At 41.2% G+C, this 26,204-nt stretch overlaps 1 protein-coding gene across 2 annotated transcripts in view; it reads left to right on the forward strand.

Annotated features, from left to right (window-relative positions):
- The window catches only part of LOC126175247 (mini-chromosome maintenance complex-binding protein), a 75,357-nt gene that overhangs the window by 30,032 nt on the left and 19,121 nt on the right, over nucleotides 1–26,204 (forward strand). For both annotated transcript variants that reach the window (XM_049921888.1, XM_049921889.1), the window contains exons 5-10: nucleotides 3,545–3,649; nucleotides 16,429–16,618; nucleotides 20,345–20,462; nucleotides 20,985–21,158; nucleotides 21,323–21,432; nucleotides 22,914–23,047. In XM_049921888.1, coding sequence (XP_049777845.1) covers nucleotides 3,545–3,649; nucleotides 16,429–16,618; nucleotides 20,345–20,462; nucleotides 20,985–21,158; nucleotides 21,323–21,432; nucleotides 22,914–23,047 — 831 coding nt within the window. The remainder of the gene's footprint in view (nucleotides 1–3,544; nucleotides 3,650–16,428; nucleotides 16,619–20,344; nucleotides 20,463–20,984; nucleotides 21,159–21,322; nucleotides 21,433–22,913; nucleotides 23,048–26,204) is intronic.

Below are 26,204 nucleotides of genomic sequence, written 5' to 3' on the forward strand. Positions count from 1 at the left end.
ACACGGCTTGTTCAATCGTTCCGAGCTTTGCAGTTCCAAATCACTTAACATGCAGGGAACAAACATCAGAGTTAACTGGTAACTATGCAGAAACTCCCCGATGTGCATGCGAGATACAAAATATAAACACAGCATCTCTTATGTCTGGTGTGATATGTTTGACGGAGTGGTGTTTGTAAACACATGCACATGACACGCGCGACGCAACACTGCGTAACTGTGCGGTGTTAGCTCCCACTGTGAAAGGGGAGAGTAGTTATTCCAAATGGCGGGCTGTAAAGTGGATGCGGTGACTGGATCTTGAGCTACGTGTTGGCAGGTCCCTAATGTAATATGCAGTGGGGCTGTGGAGGTGGTGATGAGGCGATTGTTGGGTGAGGCTTTAGTCTTGGAAGTTCTGGCACATTGCTTCATGGAAGATGTAAGCCGGGTTAACCCCATCCACAGAAACAGTGGTCACCTCTCCATTAATTTAAATGTCGGTTGTCTTGTCTCCCCTTGTGACTACACAGTAGGGTCCAGAGTATAGTGGCTGCAGTGATAGTTTGATGCCTTCCAAACTTAACATGATATGTGAACATGTTTTCAAGTCTTGAGGCATGAAGTTTGTAGCTGTATCGTGCTGCGCGGCTGGTGTGGGTGGATTTAGGCCTTGTGCCCTCACATTCGGTGTTGGAATTCTGTTTGATCATCCCTTAGTTGTGATGGATTATTTCTATCCATGAATTCTCCTGAAGCTTCAGAGTCTCGCCTTTCACCAGTTCTGCCAAAGAAGTGTGTAGATCATGGGAAGGGCCTTGGTTCACTCATTGTTGTGGAACATTGGTGCTAACTTAAGTGAGCGGTGCCATCTCGCGACCATCCCGTTACTGGTCGGTTTTGTGGTGAGTTGTACTGCAAAATTTCATGAGTTCGCCGAACAGGTCGAATTCAAATTGTCGTCGTCGGTTGTGTTTTGTAATGGACAGCTGAAGTGCAACACTCAATACCAAGACAACACGAAAGTGAAAGTTAGACTTGCAGCTGTAATGTTATCCACCAGTGCAGTTTCAGCCTGCAGGTATATCGATCTAAGTATGTTACGTTGGCCATTGGACAATGACAGTGGACCAGTAATGTTGACGTAGACGTGATTGAAAGGGCCCATCGTGATTGGAAAGCTCCCTATCGGTGCTCGCATGTGGTGGTGTATCTTGCCGTGTTAGCATTTAAGACAACACCTCGCCCATTCACGGCAGTCTTTCTGTATTCCCAGCCCCACATAATGATCCGTCACTAAGCGAGCTGTCAGTCAAATTCTAGAGTGACACAAGCCATGTAACATATTGAGATGTCCCTTCTGCAGGCGATAGGTAGGAACGGCTGCGGTTTTGATGTGGCCATGTCACAGTATTACTTTACATAATTCCCTGGAATTTGGATACATTGGAGATCCAATGGTGATGTTTCTGCTGATAAAAGTCCTTTTAGTTCTTGATCTTAATGATGAGTGGCAGTGAGTCTGGCATAATCAATCAAGCTAGTAATGCTTTCGACTCCAGACAAACAGTCGGCCACCAAATTGTCGAAGCCAGAAATGTGCTGGGTGTCTATGTTGAATTGTGAGTTGAAAATTAGTTGATTGTGTTGCTGAGGTGAACAGTTGTGTTGTTCTGGTGAAAGTCGTAATTAGCGATCTATGGTTGATGTGAGTAATACAGACACTAGCTTCTAGGTGAGGCCTGAAGTATTTGTTGGACTCATAAATGGCCAGAAGTTCTCTTTGTAGGCACTCCACAGCATTTGTGAGGGTGATAGTTTCCGCAAGAAAAATGCGAGTGGTTGCCATGTATCACTTCATTGTTGTTGACACACTTCGTCAATCACCATATGGCTAGCATCAACTACTAGGGCCAGAGGTGCAGTACGTTCAGGATGCACCAGTAGTGCAGTGTCTGCGATGCTCTTTTTGACTGCTTCAAATGCCATACACATGCTATCAGTCCATGCTATAGGTGTAGGTGAGTTACCTATGCTCCTTGGACTGGTGAACACTGTACTTAATGGCTCCTGTAACTTGGCAAAGTGTAGGAAGTGAGGCAATAAAAATTCAGCATGCCGAAGAATCAACACAATTTGTCAGTCATATTTGGGCATGTGTTCACGATGACGCCATGCTGTTCCAGCCACTTGATCACTTTTTTTAAATGGTGCTGATGTTGCTCTGCTGATGAGGAAAGAACAAGTAAGCAAAAGAAGTAGTTAGGCCTTTTAGCACTGAGTCAATTAAGTGTTGACATGTTTGAGCGATGTTCCCGAGTCCAAAAGTCATAAATTTGCACTGAAAAAGGCCAAAAAGAGTGATCGCTGTATTGTGGATCTCTTGTTCAGCTACAAGGATGTGTGTGTACACTTTCGCACAGTCCAGAACGTTAAAAATAACTGCACCACTCAACCCGTGATTGTAGTCACATAACAAAGCACTAGATATTTGTCAGGTATTATTCTGGCATTCAGGGCTCTGTAGTCACCACAAGGCTGCCATGGACCACCCTTTTTTGGGACCAAATATTGTGTTGAAGACCAGAGACTGTTGGAAGGTCTCATTACACCTTCACGAATCATACTGTTGAACACTGCCTTTGCAATTTTGAGATGATTTGGAGTCAAACGTCGTGGTTTGCAAGACCGGGGTGGATCCTCTGTCATTTTTATGTAGTGGACAGTGTTGTGCCTTACCTCCTCAGGTGCAATGGGGGCTGTGTCAGAGCCAGAAATGCATGCAGCAAATCCATGTTTTGAATGAAACACACAAAATGAAATGTTGTGTAAATGAAAGTATTCCATTGATAAGGTTGACTTTAAACTTCCGTTATTTCACAACATATACTAACATTGTGAGGCCTATCAAATGTGCTCAGAATTTGTGGTACTTTTGAATGAGATCTGTCTATACTAATTATGTAGTACCTCTTATAATCTGCAGATTGCTTAATGGCAATCGTTATGCCCTACAGAAGTTAGGTGACCTAGGAGGCAGTCTGTGTTGGGAACTTGTATTCTATGTAGAAATGGCTGCTTTAAGCTGTTTCTAACAATTGAAATTTGTCTCTGATGACATATTGAAGTTTCAGCAGCTAAGTAATCAACTGCCAAACAACAGATCCTAAGTCTCATGTTTGATCATTAGGATTTTTATCTGTCACTTATAACTTCTTTTGCTTTCGGCAATGTTTGTTGATGTGAAAAATGCTTAGTTAGATCATGGTTGCTAATGTACATTAAACTGTAGGTCCATCTATAAATTGCCAGCCAAGTCAGTTCTAAGGTCAAAAGAAACAATGGAATACCACGTCCTATTGCAGCATGCTCAGTAAATCACTGTGGTCTTCAAACCACCTTCGGATTGATGACAGCTTTACCTTTATCATATTGTCTGTTTTATAATTGTTAGTGTATTTGCAGCATTCTGCAATGTTTGCAGTTGTACTGCTTTCTGTCATAAAGAAATGTAGACAGGTCATTCTGCTTGTAAAGGATGTATTTATCCTTAATTTGCTTGAAGTACTTACGAGATCAGCAACTGATAATGACGCCTAATGAAGATGAGAATACTGAAACTGTGTCAAAGCGTCAGAAAGGGTCAAATGTTGATGCCTGCTTAATAAAGGTAACTGTTAATTTTTATTTGTAATTGGAGTCTATAAAGCATTCAGAAAATTTGAAGAGATTGTTGTTGAAACGCTTTCTCATGTTTTGTGGGTGTATAAATAAGACATGATAATTTTATTAGTGACCCAAAGTAGGACACTGCACTAGACGGAGCAGTGATTAAGACATTGAATACCTGTTTCGGAGGAGTAGGCTTCAGATCACTGTCCAGCCACACAGTATTCCATTGTTGCTCTGAATCGCTGCCAGGATGGATCCCTCATTGAGGCCTGCTGTCAACCATCACACTAATGCTCTGTCTTCAGTGACTTTCATGTGAAGATGATATTCATCTGATAACCTTCACCTCTTTTAAACAGCAAGATTTTGTAAAAGATATTTGAACCTTGTTGATTTGCCATATTTTGACCAGTCAGTAACAGTTGTGATACTGTTAATTGTGTTACCCTGTGATCAGGTCATTTGGAACAATCAGCAGATCATATTTTAATTGTACAGTGTGTATGAAAAACTTAAATTTTGCAAAGTTATTATTGTCTGGATGCTGACCAACTTGGCAGGTAATCAGAAAACTTGGTGAATGAGAACATGTGGACCATCTAAGGCATTACATGGCAGAAGTGCAAACTTTCTGAATGAATCGTAACTGGTACTGTATCTTAGTTATGTCAAACCATGCCTGAAGTGAACTACTTTATGGAGTGGAAACAGAGAGATTCCCATGGAGCTGTGTAATATGGCATGTTGAGAGGGGGGGGGGGGGGGGGGGGGGAGGAGGAATGAGTAGCTTTCTGTTGTTACACAATTTGTGGAAGAAAATAGGTAAATTTGCAAATTTACTTTATCCACCCCATGGCAATAGTCAGCATGTAACATGGATTCTGTACCTAAAATTTAGGCAGGTCTTCCAGCACCTGCATAAATCATCAAACCTTGCACCATCATACATTCAAAGCTATTCAGTGCTCCAACAGAATTACTTTGCAATTAATCCTTCAGTTCAGATGAATCACTTAAATCAGTTGTATGCAGATGCATTGCATTCAATTTTCATTGCATTTTCTTGGTAAATAGTTCGTTTAAATAATACTTGTGAATCATTTGTTGATCATATCGTCATATGAGTAATGCATTCAACCTTTCCTTGGTTCACATTGAATTAATGTATTTTCCTGCTTCTGGTTACTTTATGGGATTGAAATGCAGGGACCTGCATTCTTTGGAAAAAGTCATATACCTCTCTTCTGTTGCTTTCTCTCTATCAAGATTTATTATAACACTAGAATCATATGAAAAAAAGTTCCAATTCTGCTTGTTGAAGTTAAGTGGGTGGTTGTCCAAGTATATAAGGAACAGGAGTGGACCCAAAATTCAGCCATTTGGGGTTCCCTTTGTGTTTTGTCCCCAGACACTATAAAAATTTCTAAGCTTCCGACATTGTTTGTATTATTCAGCACAACCCTTTGCATTCAGTTTGATAAATATGAGTCAAACTTTTCTCTACACACTCATTTGAGCAAAGAAGAAACTAAAATAGGGGATAAAAATTTTCAAATTGTATTTTGCTGGTTGATTTATGTATGACTTGCATCTGTCTTGTACTGAGTAAAAATCTCAGTAAATAATGGTTTTGTTCCATGAAGTTTCAGGGGAACTGCCACATGTCAATAACTTGCTGTCATGATATTTTGGCTTGTCTCCTGGCCACCTTCAGGTGTCGAAAGTTCACCGAGATCCCCTGTTGAAAACCGTAGTGGCACATGGATGGTGTACCCAGTCGTCACTGCATGTGTATTGCTAGAATGCGTGTGTCGCTGCTCCAAGTCTTTGCATTGGTGAGCGCCCTCCTTGGTCAAAGGTTGCTTCGGTGATATCAGATTGATTATCTTCACTTGGTAAAATCAGAGAATGACTTCAGCCGTGCAGAGCACGAAGTTTTCCTATAATAGGATTGCATGCACCATATAACTGGAAACTGCGGTCCCAATTTATAAGGGTCTCAGACAGTTGTGTTTCTAATGATTAATTGATAATATCATCCAAAAAGTTTGAAGTATGGACCACAATTTTTGTTTTGTTGTGCTTCAAGTATGGACCACAATTTTTGTTTTGTTGTGCTTCATTGAGTGACCAGTAGATTTAGTGTTTTGCAGTAGCTGATTTGTTTTTCTTGGAGTAGGTGAGTACACCGCTGACATTCCACTGAGCACTCTATAACAGTGTGTGTCGTTTGCCTTATTTACGATTTGCCACACTCACATGGAATCTTACAAAACATCTGCATTGTGCAGCTCTACCCTGTATTTGTCGGATCCCAGAAGCAAGAAGTGCCGAGATTTTTTATGTAGGGCAAAATTTTCTTGGAAACATTTCCAGTGTACAGGATGTCCCCAGAGGAATGGTCAATACTCAGGGATATGACAGGAATGACCTTTCAAAGCAAAATAGTGTAGTAAATGAGGACTCTAAAATGCATATCTTACGGACTATGAGCATTTCTTCATCTTCGATACTGTGAAAGAAATCTCTTCTAGTGCAACCTCTTTGCTTTCCATATTTTCAGGTATACATCGTGGGTCACCCTATATAACAGGTAGGCTGTCATCTTGAAGGCCTCATCCTCTACCTTGTTGTGTCATTTGTATGTTTGTAGCATTCTGTGTATCTGGTGAGATGAAAATACATTTTCCTGGAACATCGTTGAATCTGTTGCAACTTTCCTTGCAGGTTATCAGCATCTGAGGTGATATGGGTTTGAGGTATTCAGAATGCCCAGTGTTTGTGTCAGATGGTGGCAACTAGTTGCCTGTAAATATGGATATGTATGAGTGGACTTTCGAAATATCGAGTGTCCAACTGCACCATTAATCATAGAATGAACTAAGACAGCTAAACGAGGGTAATGACCTCTGTTCCCATAGTAAATTTTATGTTTTCATGTCTGGAGTTTCATTGTGGAAGGAACTCGTGGAAACTGTTCAAACCATGAGGCAAACTTTAGAGGTATCATCAGTGTATCGCTAAAATACTGTTGATTTTAAAAGTGCTGAGACTAGTACCTTAAAGTCCTCTGTCTACTGTTATTACAAGACTGTAAACGTGTTTCGTACACTAGCTCATGGATTTCTTTGGTTATAGACGCACTTTAATTTTGGTAAAAGCAAATTAAAACTTCAGTTTGGTGAATAAAAAGCAAAGTTAGATGACAGTTGTCAAAAAAGGGTTCATTGGTGTAGTAGGTACTGCAATGGAAAACAAAAGAATTATTTTCAAGTTAAGCCTTCAAAAATTGTTGATGCTGCTTCACGCCAACACTTGTAATTTTACTGACCTGCCCAACTCCTCATACATCTTCTTCTTTCATTGTCCAGTTGGTGATTATTAGATGCATTTTTAAATGTTTCAAGTCAGTACTGTTGAAGTTGATTTTCATTTGATACTTATTTAATGTCATTGTCCACACTGATGATGACCAGCTTAATAATTTTTACCAAAAAGGTTACTTTGCTGCATAGACTTTGAGCAGTATCAATTAAATGAGGAAGTGACTGTGATATAGGATCCATTTTTAATGACTATTCAATTTGAATTTTGCACAACTGACTGTGTGTAGTGCTGATTATCATGAAATTTACTCTGCTTGCTCAAAACTCACTGACTATATACACCTACCTGTACTCTACAGTGGAAACTCCAGGATGGAATATCAACAGATACAAATAGGAAACACTGCTACTCACCACAAAGATGACACACCGAGTTGCAGCCCGGTACAATGAAAATATTACAGTAACTGTCGTTCTGTAGTGCCTATCTGCAACTCAATGTGTCATAGTTATGGCAAGTAGCAATCTATCCTTTTCATAATTGCTGATATCTGTGCTCTACTATAGTTTGGACTGAAGGGGAGTGGCAGTGATTGTAGTACGTGTTTAAAAATGTGCAGAAAGGGTTTTATAAAATAAGATACATTGCTGATATTCAGGAAAAGAAAACATTTGGTTGTATATCCATAAAATTGCATTATTATTTTAGGTGCTAATTTATTTAGCGGAATTTTGAGTGTTCTGGCAAAGTCCTCCAAAACTTTTATGGAAACTCGAATGTTACATTTGAAATGTTTTATAAATGAACATGTTATTCTAATATAAGTATGCACTTTTGGAAACTGAAATAAAAGGGTTATAAACCAGTAACATTGGCTTTTTGGTATGATGACTTTTTAACATTCAAACATTGTAATTCTCATGGCAACAATTTTAAATAAAGATACACGGAACAGCCAAAGAAACTGGTTCATCTGCCTAATGCTGTGTAGGGCTCCTGCGAGCAAGCAGAAGTGCTCCAGCACGACGTGCCATGGACTCGACTAATGTCTGAAGTAGTGTTGGAGGGAACTGACACCACGAATCGTGCAGGGTTGTCCATAAATCCAAGAGAGTACGAAGGGGTGGAGATCTCTTCTCAACAGCATGTTGCAAGGCATCCCAGATATGCTCAATAATGTTTGTGTCTGGGGGGTTTAATGGTCAATGGAAATGATTAAACTCAAAATAGTGTTCCTGGAGCCACTTTGTAGCAATTGCAGCCGTGTGGGGTGTCACGTTGTCCTGCTCGAATTGCCAAAGTCCGTTGGAATGCACAATGGACATGAATGGATGCAGGTGATCACACAGGATGCTTACATATGTGTCACCTGCCAGAGTCGTATGTGGATGTATCAGCTGTCATATATAATTCCAGCTGCGAACACCCCTCACCATTAGAGAGACCGCAGGGTGTCCACAGCTCTTTTGTGGATATGTGCGTGGCAAGCATGGGACTCCGAGCTCATGCAGTGCTCTGTCCTTGCTTCCCCTCCCCCCACCCCTTCCCTTCCCCTTCTCCCTCTCTTCTGCAGTATGTTTTGCACCTACGTCTGGAGACGGATGCTTGTGAACGAATGAAGTGGTTTCTCTTTTTTTATCTCTACAATGTAAAGTATCTGTCCTTACTTTGTCTTTCTCTTTTTTTTTTTTCATTCTTTTCTTTCCGTTCTCTGCTGCAGCATTTGAGAATTCTCTTCTCTTCTCTCCTTTTATTTGTTCCTCCTGTTTACTTTCTTTCCTCTCTGTGCATGTCTGAAGGCCGACCCACGCGTTCCCACGTCAGTGATCGGGTAATGTGTAACTCACCGCCCTAGGTAGACAAGTAGTGCACGTACATACCCCTTGGTAAAGGCCAGGCCCAGGGAGGGGAGATCAACCGAGCTGATACCTTCCGAACATGCACATTGGTCCCTCCATCCATTTGTCGGTAGATGTGACCTGAGGTGTGGACAATCATCTGTGGTGAGAGTGCCCTCAGAGAGGGTCCCCACTAGGAAGGAGCCCGGAATTGGAGATGCTGGTAATCACGGGGGATACTTTGGAATGATTTCTTCTACTTCTACAACTTTTGCCCACAAGAGAAAGCTAGATGTGTCTCAGCCACAGAAAATTCTTCCATCAGTGCTAAAGTTACTGGTTATTACTTGGTCTGACAAAGATAAAGACTTCTTAACAGTAAACCCCTTCATTATTCAGAAAGGTGTCGATGCAGTTGCAGATCCTGTAAAGTCTTGTTCCCCGTTACGAAATGGCACCATGTTGTTACAAACATACAGTGCCCTCCAGGCACAAAAATTGCTTCGACACCGTCCCCATCCGGGTGGAAGCGCACCGTACTTTAAACTCATTGCGTGGTGTAGTTTATATAAGATCACTCAATGGATTATCAAAGGAGGACATTCAGAATTACCTGTCTGATCAGAGGGTAATGGCCATACATAGAGTACTGAAAAGGGTTGAAAAGGAATTGGTACCGATTTGCACTTTCTTCTTGACTTCCATTGAACAATGAAGCTGTAGAAATAATTTCAGTTTGCCTTACATCCCCAACCCTACGTGTAGCTATCAGTGTAAAAGGTTAAATAATACCAGGCAGTTGTGTTCCAATACGGCCAAATCCATTATCTGTGGCAGAGACGCCCATGAGGGTGACTCTCCACCCCCATCCCCTCGTTGCACCAACTGTATGGGTGACCAAGCTGCTTCCTCCAGAGATTGCCCTATTTTTAAAGAGGAACAAATTATTCAGGAAATCTGAGTGCTGCTCATAAGTTATTTGCCAGTAGAAAGCCCACTGTGCTCCCAGCGGGTAAGTCTAGCGCTATTCTCTCCTCTCCTCGATCTACTTAGGAGGTAGCCACACAGACTTGCGATCTTACCTTTAGTGCCTTGGTCGTCAGATCGGCCAACCCAAAGAACACCTGTTCAACCTTCCCCCTATCACCCACTCACTGTAAGGCTCAACCTTCGTTGGCTCCTGCTAAATCATGGCCCCCAAAATTGGATGCCCAGACTTCCAAACAAGAACCTACTCGTGAAGATTTTTTATGAACTCAGACCTCACAGCCAGCAACTACTCCTTCATCTCCTTGTCCTGCTTCTGAGAAGGCTCATAAGAAAAACAGTTCCTCTCCTTCTCTGCCACAGCATTTTTCTTCAGTAGCACCACCTAGCAGTAGCCACCCTCGGCCATCTTCTGTGTCGCTGAGATGCACTGCTGGCAGGCGATCAACCAGCTGATCACTGGTGGCAGAATCTGCCCTTGAACATCCTATGGATCAGAATATTTTGCCTTTGACTAAATGCCATTCCACACGTCTGCCACCGGCTGTCAGCAGTCGCTGAGTTGATGGCCACCGTGGTGAGAGTTTTCCTTTTTTCATCCACCCTATGTCAATTATCCATTCGAATATCTGCGGAATTCGCTCCAAATCAGTATGAACTGTTGATCCTCTTACAGTCCTACTCCTCGGTCATCTTCTGTCTTCAGTAAACAAAGCTATGCCCCCATGATTGCTTAGTCTTCCCTCATTTCCAGTTGATCTGGTTTGAACTCCCTTCTGTTGCCAGCATTCAGGCACGTGGGGGACTTATGATTCTTCTCCATGATACTATCCGTTATCACACAATCCACTTACACAGTTCCTTCCAAGCTGTTGCTCTATGTCTTTCCCTTTCTGGATTCACCTTCTCTCTTTGTACCATATACATTCTTTTGCCCACACCAATGGCAAGAGCCAATCTCCTTCATCTCCTTGGTCACCCCCCGCCTCCCCCCTATTTGCTGGTTGGGGACTTCCAACTCCCACCACCCACTTTGGGGAGCTTTGCGTCCTTGTCCAAGAGGCTCTCTATTGATTGACCTCTTCTACCAAGTGGATCTTGTTTGCCTCAACACTGGGGAACTTACATTTCTGTCTGCCTCCACATCAACCTACTCTCATTTGGACTTTTCGGTCGGCACTGTTTGGCTGGCTGGGTGCTTTGAATGGCTCGCATTTGCTGATACGCACTTGAGTGACCGTTTTCCATGTGTCCTTCGATTACTGCCACAATTGCCGTCTATACACCCAAGACACTGGAAGTTTTCTCAAGCTGATTGGACACTTTTCTCCTCTCTAGCAACATTTGATGACCGTCAATTTCCTAGCATCGATGATCAGGTCACTCATGTTACAGAAGTTATTCTTACAGCTGCAGACCATTCAATACCTCATACCTCCCCTTTGCCCTGGTGCCCCCCAGTTCCTTGGTGGAACGAGGTGTGCTGTGACTCAATACAAGAGCAGAGACGTGTTCTTTGCGTTTTCTGCCATCATCCTACGTTGGTCAACTGCATCTGCTATAAGCAGTTAACGTGCACAATGCTGTCACACCATATACAATAGCAAGAAGGCAAGCTGGCGTTTCTTTACCAGCTCCTTTAATACCTTCATTCCCTCATTAGTTGTTTGGAGTTGAATCAGACGGACATCCGGCATGTCCAGTTTTTCCCTGACCTCTGGGCTAATTGTCACGCAGGATACCTTAGTGGACCCAGTCGCAATCTCTAACTGATTGTGTCGACATTTTTCTAAGATTTTGAGCTCTTCTAATGACCCACCAGCCTATATTCTGAAGAATTGGGTAGCAGAATAGTGACCTCTTGCTTTTTCCTCTCAAAATTGCGAGAGCTATAATACGTTTTTTCTATGTGGGAACTGAACATGCACTCTCCTCCTCTCGCTCTTCTGCTCCAGGACTGCATGGTATTCACATCCAGATATTGCTGCATCTATCCTAGTTTGTGTTACCTCCTTAGCCTTTATAATCAACTTTGGGTCGACAGTACCTTTCCCAGAAGATGGCGGGAAGTTATTGTCATTCCTGTTCCGAAACCTGGAAAAGACAAACATCTCCCCACCAGGTATTGCCCAATTTCTCTCATGAGTAGTGTTGGTAATGTTTTGGAGCATATAGTAAATTGCCGTTTAGGCTGATGGCTGGAGTCCAGAAACTTTTAACAACTGCCCCATGTGGTTTCCGAAAGCGTCATTCCGCAGTTGACCGTCTTGTTGCTCGCTACACTTTTCTCATGAAATGCCAAACGGCAGCCATAGTTTTTGATCTGGAGAGGGCATACAGTACCTGTTTGAGGACAGGCATCCTCTGCACACTGTTCTCTTGGGGCTTTCGAGGTTGGCTACCCCTTTTCATCTGTGAATTTATGACAGAGCGCACATTTAAGGTGCAGGTGAACACTACTCTATCCCATACTTTCTTCCAAGAAAACGGGGTGCCCCAAGGCTCTGTGCTAAGTGTTGTGCTGTTTTTGCTATCGCCATAAATCCACGTATGTATTGTCTCCTTCGTGATGTCTTGGGCTCCCTCTTTGTCGATGATTTTACAATCTACTACAGTTCTCAACGAACCAGCCTTCTTGAAAGACATCTTCAAGGATGTCAGGGAAGTGTAATAGGTCCTCTGCTTTTTATGATTTACATAAATGATCTGGTTTATGGTATTGACAGCGGCCTTAGATTGTTTTCCGATGATGCTGTAGTCTACAGGAAAGTAGTATCACACGAAAGTTGTGAACAAATCAATGAGGATTTGCAGAAAATAAATGTGTGGTGTAATGACTGGCAGTTATCTCTCAATATTAGTAAGTGTAACCTACTATGTTTAACAAGGCGAAAATCCCCATTAATGTAAGAGTACGAAATAAATGCCCAGTCTTTGGAAGCGGTAATGTCCGTCAAGTATCTGGGTGTGACTATTCGAACTGATCTCAAATGGAATGATCAGATTACACAAGTAACGGGTAAGGCAAACTCTAGATTGCGGTTTATTGGTAGAATCCTGAAGCGATGCAGTCCTTCAGCAAAGGAAATAGCATACAATACATTAGTTCGTCCAGTCTTGTAGTATTGTTCTTCTGTATATGGGACCCTTACCAGTTCGGTCTGATTCAAGAGATTGAGAAGGTCCAAAGAAGAGCAGCAAGATTCATGACTGGTACATTTAGCCATCGCGGGAGCTTTAGAAATCTCATAGAAAGTTTGAAGGGGGACACACTTGCAGATAGACGGCGTGCTAAACAGAAGGGGCCGCTCACTAAATTCCGAAATCCGATCTTCACCGAGGATGTAGAGCATATATTATTACCACCAACTTTCAAATTGCGCAGTGATCACCATTCAAAGATAAGGGAAATAAGAGCTTGTACTGAGCGTTCAGTCAGTCATTATTTCTTTTGCGTGATACGCGAGTGGGACGGGGAAGGGGGGGGGGGGGGGGAGCTATGACTTTGGCGCGAATTGTGCCCTCCACTACACACCACTTGGTTGCTAGCGGAGTATATATGTAGATGTAGATGTAGATGTCTCGATCGCCTCCACTCATGGGTCATTGAAACCGGCTTACGATTTTCTCCCAGTAAGACCGTCTGTGTAAATTTATGGCGTCGTAAGGAGTTTTATCCACCTTTCCTACATCTAGACCCTGTTGACCTTCCATTCGCAGGCATCGCCAAATTATTGGGACTTAATGTTTGACAGAAAACTGTGCTGGTGTTCCTACGTTCCATATCTTTCTGCTTGCTGTCTGTGATCCCTCAACACCCTCAGTGTTCTGCATGGTACCTCCTGGGGAGTGGCCCGAGTGGTCCTCCTCCGTGTATATCACACCTTAGTGCACTCGAAATTGGACTATGGAAGCATAGTTTACTCCTCTGCAGAGTGGTCTATTCTTCAGCTCCTAGATTCTGTCCACCACCGTGGATTGCGTTTAGCATCTGGAGCTTTCTTCACTAGCCCCGTGGAGAGACAATACACTGACACTGTGAACCTCCACTGTCCAATGGGCTAGCTGTCCTTCTGAGTCGTTACGCTAGTCATCTGTCTTCCATACCTGCTCATCTGACCCATGCCCTTTTTTTTAGACTCCTCCTTGGATTTAGGGTATGCAGGCAGCCCTTCCTCTCTACTAGCACCAGGAGTCCGCCTCCGTCAACTGCTACATTCACTTTCTCTCCAATTTCCTAAAACTTTCTTGACAAATGGGGTACGACGCCACCTTGGCTTCGACCCCGGACCTGCCTTCTCGGTTGCCTTTGTCAGCTTCCCAAGCATAGTAACCCCCTCCCCCCCTCCCCCCCTCCCCAATAGTTTATTGTTGGGCACTTGCTGCTCTATGCACACAAGTGGAGGATGCCACATTTACACATTTATTGACATTGACGGCTCCAAAACCACCTTTGGTGTCGGGATGCCTGTATTATTGACGATACCCCAATTAGAATTCAGCTTCCCGTCCAGTGTTCGGTTTTTACTGCGGAGCTTTACGCTGTTTTTCAGGCTGTCCAATACGTCCGTCACCATCAGTGGATACAGTATATTATATGCTCGGATTCGCTTAGCTCCCTTCTCATTCTCCAAACTCTTTATCCCGTCCACCCTCTGGTCCACCGGATACAGCACTGACTCCACTTGCTCCACTTGGGAAGCATCTCTGTGGCATTCCTCTGGATCCCAGGACATGTTGGTATATGCGAAAACGAGGCGGCCGATATAGCAGCAAAGGCTGCTGTCTCTCTTCCTCGGCCTGCTGTTCACATGGTTCCCTTTGCCGATCTACAGAGCAATTTGTGTTGTGTTGCACCTTTATGGCACACACATTAGTCTGCACTTTAGGGTAATAAATTACTGGACATAAAACCTCTTCCCTGTGTTTGGACCTCTTTCTCCTGGCCTCGTTGTCTGGAGGAGGTAATTTTAACTAGACTCCGGGTTGGGCACTGTCTTTTTAGCCATCAATATCTTTTAAATGGCGATCCTCACCTGCTTTGTCCCCACTGCTCTCAATTGTGGACGGTGAGACACCTTTTACTTCAGTGCCCCTAATTTAATGTGCTGCGGGCCCATTTACAGCTGTCACCTGATATATGTTCCCTTTCGACAGATGACGCATGCTCAGCCGATCGTGTCCTTGAGATTGGTAAGTGAGATGACATCGGTCATTTGAAGCTCTTGTCAGGGAAAACAACCGCCCTTCATTAGCACTTTTATAAGATTTCCTTCCGTGTTTAGTTTCCCTTCTTGTTGAGTTTCGCTCCCATTGCTGCTGATTTAAATTCCCATTTTTACCCTTCACTAAGCCACAGAATGGGCGCTTATGACCATAGCTGTTTTGCCCCTAAACACACACACGCACGCACATTTACCATTAAAGAGCCTCCACCAGCTCGTCTCCATACTCGTACATGTCCATCCGCTTGATACATTTTGGAATGAGACTTGTCCGACCAGGCAACAAGTTTCCAGCTGTCAACAGTTCAATGTCAGTGTTGATGGCCCCAGGTGAGGCATAAAGTTTTGTGTCACACAGTCATCAAGGGTACACGAGTGGGCCTTCAGCTCCGAAAGCATATATCGATGATGTTTCGTTCAATGGTTTGCATGCTGACACTTGTTGATGGTCCAGCAGTGAAATCTACAGCAATTTGTGGAAGGGTTGCACTTCTGTCGTATTGAACAACTCTTTTGAGTCATTGAACCCATTCTTGCAGGATCTTTTTCTGGCTGCAGCGGTGTCAGAGATTTGATGTCTTACTGGATTCCAGATATTCATGATACATTTGTGAAATGATCATATGGGAAAATCCCCACTTCATCACTACCTCATAGATGCGGTGTCTCATCACTCGTGCACCAACTGTAACACCACGTTCAAACTCACTTAAATCTTGATAACCTGCCATTGTAGCACCAGTAACCAACCTAACAGCTGCACCAGACACATGCTGTTTTATATAGGTGTTGCCGACTGCAGCGCTGTGTTCTGCCTGTTTATGTGTGTGTGTTTTTGAATGCACATGCCTATATGAGTTTCTTTGGCTCTTCAGTGTATTTTTGTAATTATATATGTTAAAGAAAAAATAAGATGTACTGTAAAAACAAGGAAACGGCTTGTGAATAAGTTATGTTAATTCTAAAACAGTTATTAGTGGGGTCAAATTTTTAAAAGCTCATATTTTCTGCAAACTATAAATTTTGGATATTTGTTGAAAGAAACTGTTTCAATACAAAATATTAACACTATTGTCAGCTGCATGTAAGTTTTACACTGAATAATAAGGTTACAGCATGGAAAACAATGAGATTTCATGATTACATAGCGTATGTATTGTGTTGGGAAAGAGCAGAACAGGAAAACACACACACACACACACACACACACACACACACACACACACACACACACATTAGGAATGGTACCGTAGGAAGTGGACCTATTCCACTTTGCTACATTTTATATTGAAACTTCCTTCAATTTTTCATATTTTGTGAAAATTATACATAAAAACCTTAACTTAAAATTTTTTTCTTATATTTACAGACTGTTCAATTCATTTTTTTTGTATTTCCAGATATATGAAAAGCAAAGTGCTACATTTTCCTTGAATGATGTCATTGAAGTGGCTGGATTCATTGGTTTTGACAGCAGTAATGATGATACAAATGAGGGCACAGATGTTCGGTCAGACATTATTATTCATGCCTTGGTTGTCAGAGGACTAAAACACTGTAATCCATTATTGCCGCCTGTAATCAATACAGGTAACAATATATCTCTCTTCTCTCTCTCTCTCTCTCTCCCTCTCTCTTTCAAGAGGAGAGAAGAACTTATTATGCCTAGCTTTTTGTTTGTTGAAATCTGTGAATTTCACAAGTCTAGTTTTGAGATGTTTTCAACATTTCTAATTGAACTCAGTAGTTTCTGTTGTTTTTAAACTGAGCTATACTTTGTCAGTAGGTAGGAGAGTTCTGAGAAAGACATAAATACTGTTCTGTGGCAATGAGAACTTGAGCCATTGGGAAAGTGATCATGTGAGGTGAGAGTGATAAGTACCTTTGGGGGAGGGGGCGGGCACTGAAAATTAATATGTGGAAAGGAAAATGTAACAGAGTAAGCTGCAAAAGACATGGATACTGAGGTTAACCAACACTGAACACTAGTCTTTTTTATGGTGACCTGGGAGGGAAATTGATTGGCGGCTGTTCTGTTAATTTCTTATCACCATTGAAGAGTATTTGTTCAGATCCAGGGCAGCTACAGTTTGAGAAAAGACTTTGAGAAGGAAGTAAGTGCTCTAAATGAATTAGATTTTGTTGGAATAAGAACATATATATGTCCATATTAGTGAATGAATTGGTACAGTCATAAATAAAATGTGCATTTTTCAGATTTTCTGCTTAACAATATGTAACTACAGTAGCTGCATGACAATGAGAACTGTTATAAACATAGCTAGTGATTTTATATGACATGTTTTGGACAGGATTATGAAATGTGATTTTTTTCATAACGTAGAAATTTATTTTGTTTTGAGGAAACATTTTAAACATAGTGATGCATCTTGTAAAGAGGAAAGAGGTAAAATATTATCTTCACTACAAAGATATTCTTACTGGGAACAGTGCCAAAAGTGCGCGAGAAGTATAAGAATGTGTAAATAACCCATACCTCAGAATGAATCTTTCGCTTTGCAGAAGTGTGTTCACTGTTTTGAGACTTCCTGGCAGATTAGAACTGTGCGCTGGACCAGAACCAGAAGCTGGAGCCTTGCCTTTCATGGTAAATGCTCATGCCAAACGAGTTATCTAGGAACTGTTCACAATCCGCCCTCACTTCTTTACTTCTGTCTGTATCTCTGTCCTACCTTCCAAACTTCACAAAATTCTCACATTCTGGTGAGATTAAAACTCCTAGAAGAAAGGATGAAAAGAGTCCCACCTCATTCACAGTTCTCAGCTGCTGAGGAGTTATAAAAGAGTGCATACTCCACTGCAGGGTGACAGATTTATTTTGAGAACAATCCCCTACACCACGGCTCAGCCATTTTTCTGCAATCCTTTCTTTTGGGGGGTGCTTACACCAATATAGTCTGCTCCACAAACGATGGCAGTTTTCGCATGCCGGTGCACAGGCAAGGGTTGCATTATTGCCAACTCCCAAGTGGTAGTTACGGTTCGCACATGCATGTGTTTTGTGCTTGGAGGAAGAGTATATCCTGCAAATTATGTCTCTCGCTTCCTTATGAAGAATTTGTTACTTGCCACCACCATCAGCAATAACAACTCACAACAATTGAAGTAAAAATTCACTAAACGACTCGCTACGATCATGTTTAATGCTCGCATTGGCTACAGTATTCACAGCATAATCAGCACTACGGAACTCTGGCTGCCAGAGAATACGTGACATAGGTTCACAGAACAAGCCTAAACTTGACCGCTATCATTCGTGACTCCAACTGTACATAAGTAGGAGAAGTATTGCGAAATTTGGATGGTAATAGAGAGGTGCAAGCAGAAGTGTATCTGTGAGAGTGGGTTATGATTCAAGCCTGGGTAACTTAGTTGCCCACAAAAAGCTAGGTTTGATGATCAACTCCCTGACATACAGTTTTAATCAGCCAGGAAGGTTCAATACATCTTCCTTCTCCTGCTACAAATGGCGTACATGAAAACAATATGCTCCCATTATAAATTAGAGTAGGACGTTTTGGACGTGAGGCTATCACTTACAACCCAACTCCCTGTCTGTCCCACCAGATAGCCTGTAGGCTTCTGTATGCCAGTTGGCCGTTTTTGAGGATCAGAAAAATGTTCAGGATTAAGTGAAACACATCATGAGTGTATTCCACCATGCCGCTGAGTTCTCCTTATTAGTTCTCAAGGCACTTGGGGAGGGGGAAACCTTTTCATTGCAATGAATATCAGTCATCAGTATGGACCATGCATGCTAAATTTCAACAGATCAAATGTTGGTTGTGGAGAACTTCTTAATGGTGAATTTTTTGTGGAGTCAGTCTCTTGTTGAATTTTCTTAGTATGTGTATTGGAAGCCATGGAATAATTTAGTTACATTCAACCATGGCAAGAAACATCACTCAATAATGGAACAGTTTTCCGTGACTTTTGGATAACCAGCTATGATCTGGAATTTAGACCTCGGAGCCAAAGATAGGCAGTCAGTCCTTAGAACTCTCCCTATGTGCAAGCTGGATTTGGCAATGCCTGAGGGACATGATAAAAGTTCTGTCTGGCAGATTGGGGCAGGAGAATAGTGCCTCTCAAGATTGGTTTTGCCCTGTTTTGTTGCTCTACCAACCCTACAACAGCACGTAGCCAGGTATAACTTAATTACAAGTTGGGAGGAGGGAACTGAAGTTAATAGTGTAAGATTATCTACTGAAGGATTGGTTTTAACTATTCTTCTTATATTTTCAATAAATTACGTAATTGGGAAAATGAGGACACTGTTGTACATTTTTAAAGATTTTGTAAATTTTTCAGTTTCAATTTTATGCCATGCATTCATAGTTGCTTGCATCTAAGGGACCTGAACACCCTCAAAGTGTCTTAACAACAAATCTTCAGAAGCAGGTACTGGCCAGGTGCACATATTTTATAAAGTTACTGTGGGAACCCAACTAGATTCTTGGTTTATAGTGAGAACTATGTATTTCAGGATAGTTTTTGTTATACACATATAAGGATTAGATGTACAGGAAATGCTCCATACCTGTTTCCCCAACTGCAACTCTTCACATTCGTTGGATAAGTGGACATGTTTCAGCTCTGTATTTTATGAAATATTGTCTGAGAACTACAGTTATTTGGCAGTATTGATTTACTCAAGCAGGGGGACACTATAGGCTATTTTGTGTTTTTTCCTCGAACGTGTCATCATGACCCATTTACCAAATGAGTATACAATATTCCATGTAGAATTATACACAAGTTTTTGGACACTAAAGCAAATGAGCTCTTTTATTAATGAAATCTTCGGTATTTCATACATTAATTTTCTCAAACCGGTAGAATGAAAATACACACACACACACACACACACACACACACACACACACACTCAATCACTTTCTTGTGTGTACAGAATAAAATGGACTATTTGGAATATTTTTTGAAAGATCGATACCCTTTTCCTGAAAATTTTGAAGAAACATATTTGACACTTTGCTGCACCAATCCTTTAATTTAGTAAGGCTTAAAAAGTGAAACAAATAGTCTAAGAATAAGTAGAACACTTCAAAGGCTTCTGCTAGACATAATTTCAAAACAGTATGTGTGCCTTTGTGTTTTGTTTTTGTTAATAGGTAAAGGCATACTGGCAAACTGTAATTACACTACTACACATACTAGAATAAGTGTTCCCTTCATTAGCCATAATGTGTGAGATTGCCATAAATTGTGTCCCATAGCAAATTGTGGTAAAACACATGTATGACTATGTTCTCTTTGTAAATTACACTTTTTCAGATGAAATATTTGCCAATGCAGAAGCAGTCAGAATAGATCTACTTGAAATCCTGAAGGAATTTCTGTTGGGTGATGGGCTTGCAGCAGAATATATTTTGTGCCATTTGATATCAACTGTGTAAGTTTCATTAGAATTCTAATTTATTGTTTTCTTGGAAAAGTATATATTTCACAATTGACATGCTATGCACTGTCCTTAATTTATTGTGTTCCTTATGTGTACAGATGTGGCATCCACAGTGTAAGACAATCATAAATATTCTTGACAGATCAGAACTCTTTAAGTTGATCTGTGACTGAGACATTTGCTTCCCTTTCATCAGTAACACATCCGACGAACAGAACAATCCAGTCACTGCCCTACCCACATTTTCAGACTCCATTTACATCTTTGCTAAATTTACAAGGCTTTGGTAAGGCTTTGTGACAAGCTTTATTTTCTTAGTTTGTAAAGTGTTGCTCAGGAGAGGCAAAGTGAAAGTGAAGGTCATGAATTTATTAAAGGAATGACTTTCTGTGGACATATTTTTGAGCTGTATGTTAGTACTGGTAATTCATCAGAATGATTTATTACTTTAGGCAAATGAAATTTATTTCTTTTTGGCAAAAAATATATGATTAATTTAAATTCTCTTTTCAGATATGCCCGTAATACACTCTTAACTCTAGGTTCGTTGGCAGTCAATATAAGTGGTGTTCCACAAGGTATACAGTTATCATCAAAATTAAATAATGTCTTGAAACAGCTGGTCACAAAAATCCACTTACTATCAATGACATTGGAAAACCTCAATGCCGGCTCTCTGATTCCAAAGTATGCAGATTAGATATTCTTACTTTTTTCTGTCAGTATTAGTATTTAAATGGGTTCCATTTAACCCAGTTCTGTCTTTTCATTTAAGAAGTAGGCGTAGTATGAATTTGTGGAAGTAGGGGGTATGTCCATTATCACTGAGATATAAACATATTTTATTTCAGGAAGAATTATAAAAATGATAGTTTGACCAGGGCCCGGTTGCAATTAAGTCCCCACACACATCTCATTTTGGATGAGACGGCACTTTCAACTGGTCAATTGAACAGCACAGGTAATGACTTTATTTCTTTCTCTAAACTACATGACCCTGAATCTGACAGCTTACATGACTCAAATTGTATAGGTGCAAATAAGACTGATCATTTTTCTGTAGTAGAAGAGCACCATAAAACATACTGCTGTGATACATCAGTAAAAATGAAAAAAAAAATCTTTCGGAAAAATAGGGTTTATATGAGAATGCATTGTTCTATTCTGATATTTGCCTGTGTCATGAGTTTGATTTTCATTAAATTTATTTATGTAGGAACTTCGGTGTGAATTTGTAGTGAGTGCAAACCATAATGAAAGAAATAAAAAAGATTATATCTTCGTGAATTAGTCCTGTATTGCCTGAAGTAGATTGGTTGTAATCAGAAACTGAGACAATTCTTGAAAATGTTGAATTGTTTTGATGTAGGAGAAGAATAATACTGAAAAAGGAATGAATATATGATTGTTAATTAAGATAACTTTTTCACATATATGTATTACTCACAGCATGTTTCAAATTTATTTAGCCCATACTTAGTTATTAGATATGATCCAAGGTATTTCAAAGGCACAGAAATTTTATAATGCCACATTTGCCTAATATACCTGTGAGTCTTAATGCAGTTTCAACTTGCAATTATGATAGCCTTTAACACACAAAACTGCGATATATGTGCTACTGAAAAGAAAAGAGTTGTGTACAATGTCTGTATCGACTTATATTTTGATACAAAATATTTTGTCGAAGGCAGCAAAAGCCTCTGTACAGCTAGATCCTTTTAGCAAAGATGCTGAAGTCAAAAAATTAAAATTTTTTGTAATATTACTGTTAATTAGGTGCATCTCCAATGCTAGTCCAATGCTGAGAAGTAAGACTGGTATATATGGAGCAGAATGGCCATTCAAAGTGATCTGGCTTAAAAATATTCATTCCTCCATTGTTTCAAAATTTACCAATATTAACAGCATTCTGTATGAATGATATGCCCAGTTGTTGCTAAGCTTTCAATGTCCTCTAGAGCTGACTAGTACGGAAATGCAGTCAGGCTTCAGTGCCAGTGCAGTGTAGTCAGCAGGGACAGTGTATTTGGACCGTGTAGCTGCTGTCCATGTGTGTCTGTGTCCTATGCTAGTTAGCTATGAAGAAGCTTGTTAACATTTTCTGTCTTGTTGATGTGCCTGCAGCCTTAACTATATGGTCAGTTATTACCTTTACTTTTTACTTCAGACCTAAATGAACAAATTCTTTTCACTTGCTGTTGCAAATTTAGCCATGGAAAAGCTGTGTTTATACGGTGTGCAGAATATGTAGTCCAGCTTATGGTTCTTAATTCCAGCTGTTAAATTTTCTGCTAGAAAGTCTTTGGCTTTGTTTTTTCAATGCAGCCAATGTTAAATCCAATGTAAAGGGTAAATTTATTATTTGTTTTCTGGGTATAATTAAAATTTTTTTGTCTTGTTTTAAACTTTCTAACTTTATTCACTTTATTTTGCCTGCAGGTGTTCAAAACATATCTGCTTTGGGAAAATTGATTTCGCAGCAGAAGATAGATTATGATTTCCAGTTTTACCAACTAGGTTTTGATTATAATACACCTGTTTTAGTTCTTTCAGAGGGAAAGTCACTTCTGCCAGTGAGTACAAAAAGATTTAAAGTTAAATGAGAATTTTTGTCTGTTAAGTTGGGAATTACAACAATGTTATGAAAAGGATAGATTGCTACTCACTATATAGAAGAGAGGCTGAGACACAAACAGGCACAGGGAAAAGACTCCTATACATTTAAGCTTTCCACCAAAAGGTCTCCTTTTGAAACAGAAAACACACACACACACACACACACACACACACACACACACACACACACAGCACTACTGTGTCGGGTCACTATGGTTGGACTGCAGACTGCAACTGCGCCTGATGGAAGCAGCCATCTAGATTTGGCGGTGGGGGTGAGGCAGGGATGTGGTGGTGACAAGGGTAGGGCTGTTAGGTGTAGTGGGCAGGTTTCGTGGCCTGGGAGGGTGGGGGTGGGGAGGGAGGAGTTGAGTTGAGTGGAGTTGGGCAGAAAAGGAGGGTCGTGGAGAAGTGAAAAAAAGATTAGTGAGTGCATTGGTGGAATAGAAGGCTGTGTAATGCTGGTGTGGAACAGTATGAATCAGGCCCAAACTTCCTTTCAGTATCTCCTTTCCATGTAAAATTGTCCTGCTTTTCAGTCCCGAATTCCTGCATCCCATCTCTCAGATTGAAACTGTTGCCCTCCATGAACTAGAACAGCGTGCACAATGCCACATTGTAAACCTCTCCAATCTGTTTACCTCTGAATCCCACATTGGACTATCATTATCACCATCTACATGAGCTTCCAAACCTTCCCCTGTCCCCTAATAGCCAACAAAACCTGCCCCACAGACTTGCTACGTTTATCACATCCTCAGAAATTCCCTCCCCCCATCGTACAGAATCTAGAATGTAAACAGACCGAAAACACAGTAATGGACCTTTCCTCCAACAGCCTTAGGCCCACAGGAGTATCAGTCCTTTCCAAAGCCTTACCTTACTCTCCATTCAGACAAACTAGAACCAACATTGAACCCTGCATGACTTCATTCATTTCTCCATGATCCACCTCTATGGTCTCCAAATCACCCTTTTTAACATTCCAGAATTTCTGAACATCAATCCTTGCCTCACCGTCTTTTCCTGAAGCCCTCATCATGAAAACCAACCTTACAACCACAGAAAGAACCACAGTCAACCACCTAAAAACTGATACCTTATAATTCTACCTGCAGACAAAGGCTGTACAACTGTGGTTTTGAATCAGAGGTATTACCTATGGAAGGCCTCTGGCAGCTGTCAGATTCATCCACTAACAAACTGTGCAACAGTGACCCCATTCCAAAAATCCCAACAGGATCTCCAGTGTTTGTCTCTCTCATCACTCCTACCACTCCCCACATTCGCGCCTTTCACAGACTTCGTTAAGTCCATAAACCCAATCACATAGGCTGTCCGTTTGTGGCTGGTTACTGTGCCCCATTGAGAGAATCTCTGCTCTCATGGACCAACACCTTCAGCCTATTACCTGTGATCTACCATCCTACATAAAAGACACCAACAATTTCCTCCACTGACTTTCCACAGTTCCTGTTCCTTTAAAATTTTAGAAAGCATTCTTGACTGGAGCCCAGTGATCCGTATAATATGTTAAAAATCGATAAAAACTGTATCAATCGAATTTTCAGATTTTTTAATTTGTTGGCAACTGGTTTCAGCCCTTTTCTCAGACCATCTTCAGGCTTACACTGCCATTATGGCTGTTGGTGGTGGCAGATGGAATAAGATCCATAGAAACATGATTGTCACTGCTCACTACCTCCCATATCCTTCCCACAAGCTTTTGACTATGTTGACTGGAATACTCTTTTTCAAATTCTGAAGGTGGCAGGGGTAAAATACAGGGAGCGAAAGGCTATTTACAATTTGTACAGAAACCAGATGGCAGTTATAAGAGTCGAGGGACATGAAAGGGAAGCAGTGGTCGGGAAGGGAGTGAGACAGGGTTGTAGCCTCTCCCCGATGTTATTCAATCTGTATATTGAGCAAACAGTATAGGAAACAAAAGGAAAATTCGGAGTAGGTATTAAAATCCATGGAGAAGAAATAAAAACTTTGAGGTTTGCCGATGACATTGTAATTCTGTCAGAGACAGCAAAGGACTTGGAAGAGCAGTTGAACGGAATGGACAGTGTCATGAAAGGAGGGTATAAGATGAACATCAACAAAAGTAAAATGAGGATAATGGAATGTAGTCGAATTAAGTCGGATGATGCTGAAAGAATTATATTAGGAAATGAGACACTTAAAGTAGTAAAGGAGTTTTGGTATTTGGGGAGCAAAATAACTGATGATGGTCGAAGTAGAGAGGATATAAAATGTAGACTGGCAATGGCAAGGAAAGTGTTGCTGAAGAAAAGAAATTTGTTAACATCGAGTATAGATTTAAGTGTCTGGAATTCATTTCTGAAAGTATTTATATGGAGTGTAGCCATGTATGGAAGTGAAACATGGACGTTAACTAGTTTGGACAAGAAGAGAATAGAAGCTTTCGAAATGTGGTGCTACAGAAGAATGCTGAAGATTAGATTGGTAGATCACATAACTAATGAGGAGGTCTTGAACAGAATTGGGGGGAAGAGGAGTTTGTGGCACAACTTGAATAGAAAAAGGGATCGGTTGGTAGGACATCTTCTGAGGCATCAAGGGATCACCAATTTAGTATTGGAGGGCAGTGTGGAGGGTAAAAATCGTAGAGGGAGACCAAGAAATGAATACACTAAACAGATTCAGAAGGATGTAGGTTGCAGTAGGTACTGGGAGATGAAGAAGCTTACACAGTATAGAGTAGCATGGAGAGCTGCATCAAACCAGTCTCAGAACTGAAGACCACAACAACACCACATCCTTCCCACCTCTTCTACAATGGTACTCTGCTGCCCACAGAACCTATGCAGTATCCTCGTCCATCTGCACTCCATCACTTCTTTCAACCCCATGCCTTATGGCTCACATCACTGCAATAGACCTAGATGCAAGACCTGTCCCAAACATCTGTCCACCTCCACCTACTTCAGTCCTGTCATAGGTATCTCCTATACCATTAGAGGTAGGGCTACATGTGTACACGTGAAAGAAGCTGTGTTATCTACAGACTAATATGCATCCACTATGCTGCTTTCTACATGGGCATAACAACGAACAAGCTTTCTGTCCACATGAACAGGCACC

Source organism: Schistocerca cancellata, chromosome 3 (genome assembly GCF_023864275.1).
Source record: "Schistocerca cancellata isolate TAMUIC-IGC-003103 chromosome 3, iqSchCanc2.1, whole genome shotgun sequence".
Taxonomy (NCBI): Eukaryota; Metazoa; Arthropoda; class Insecta; order Orthoptera; family Acrididae; genus Schistocerca; species Schistocerca cancellata.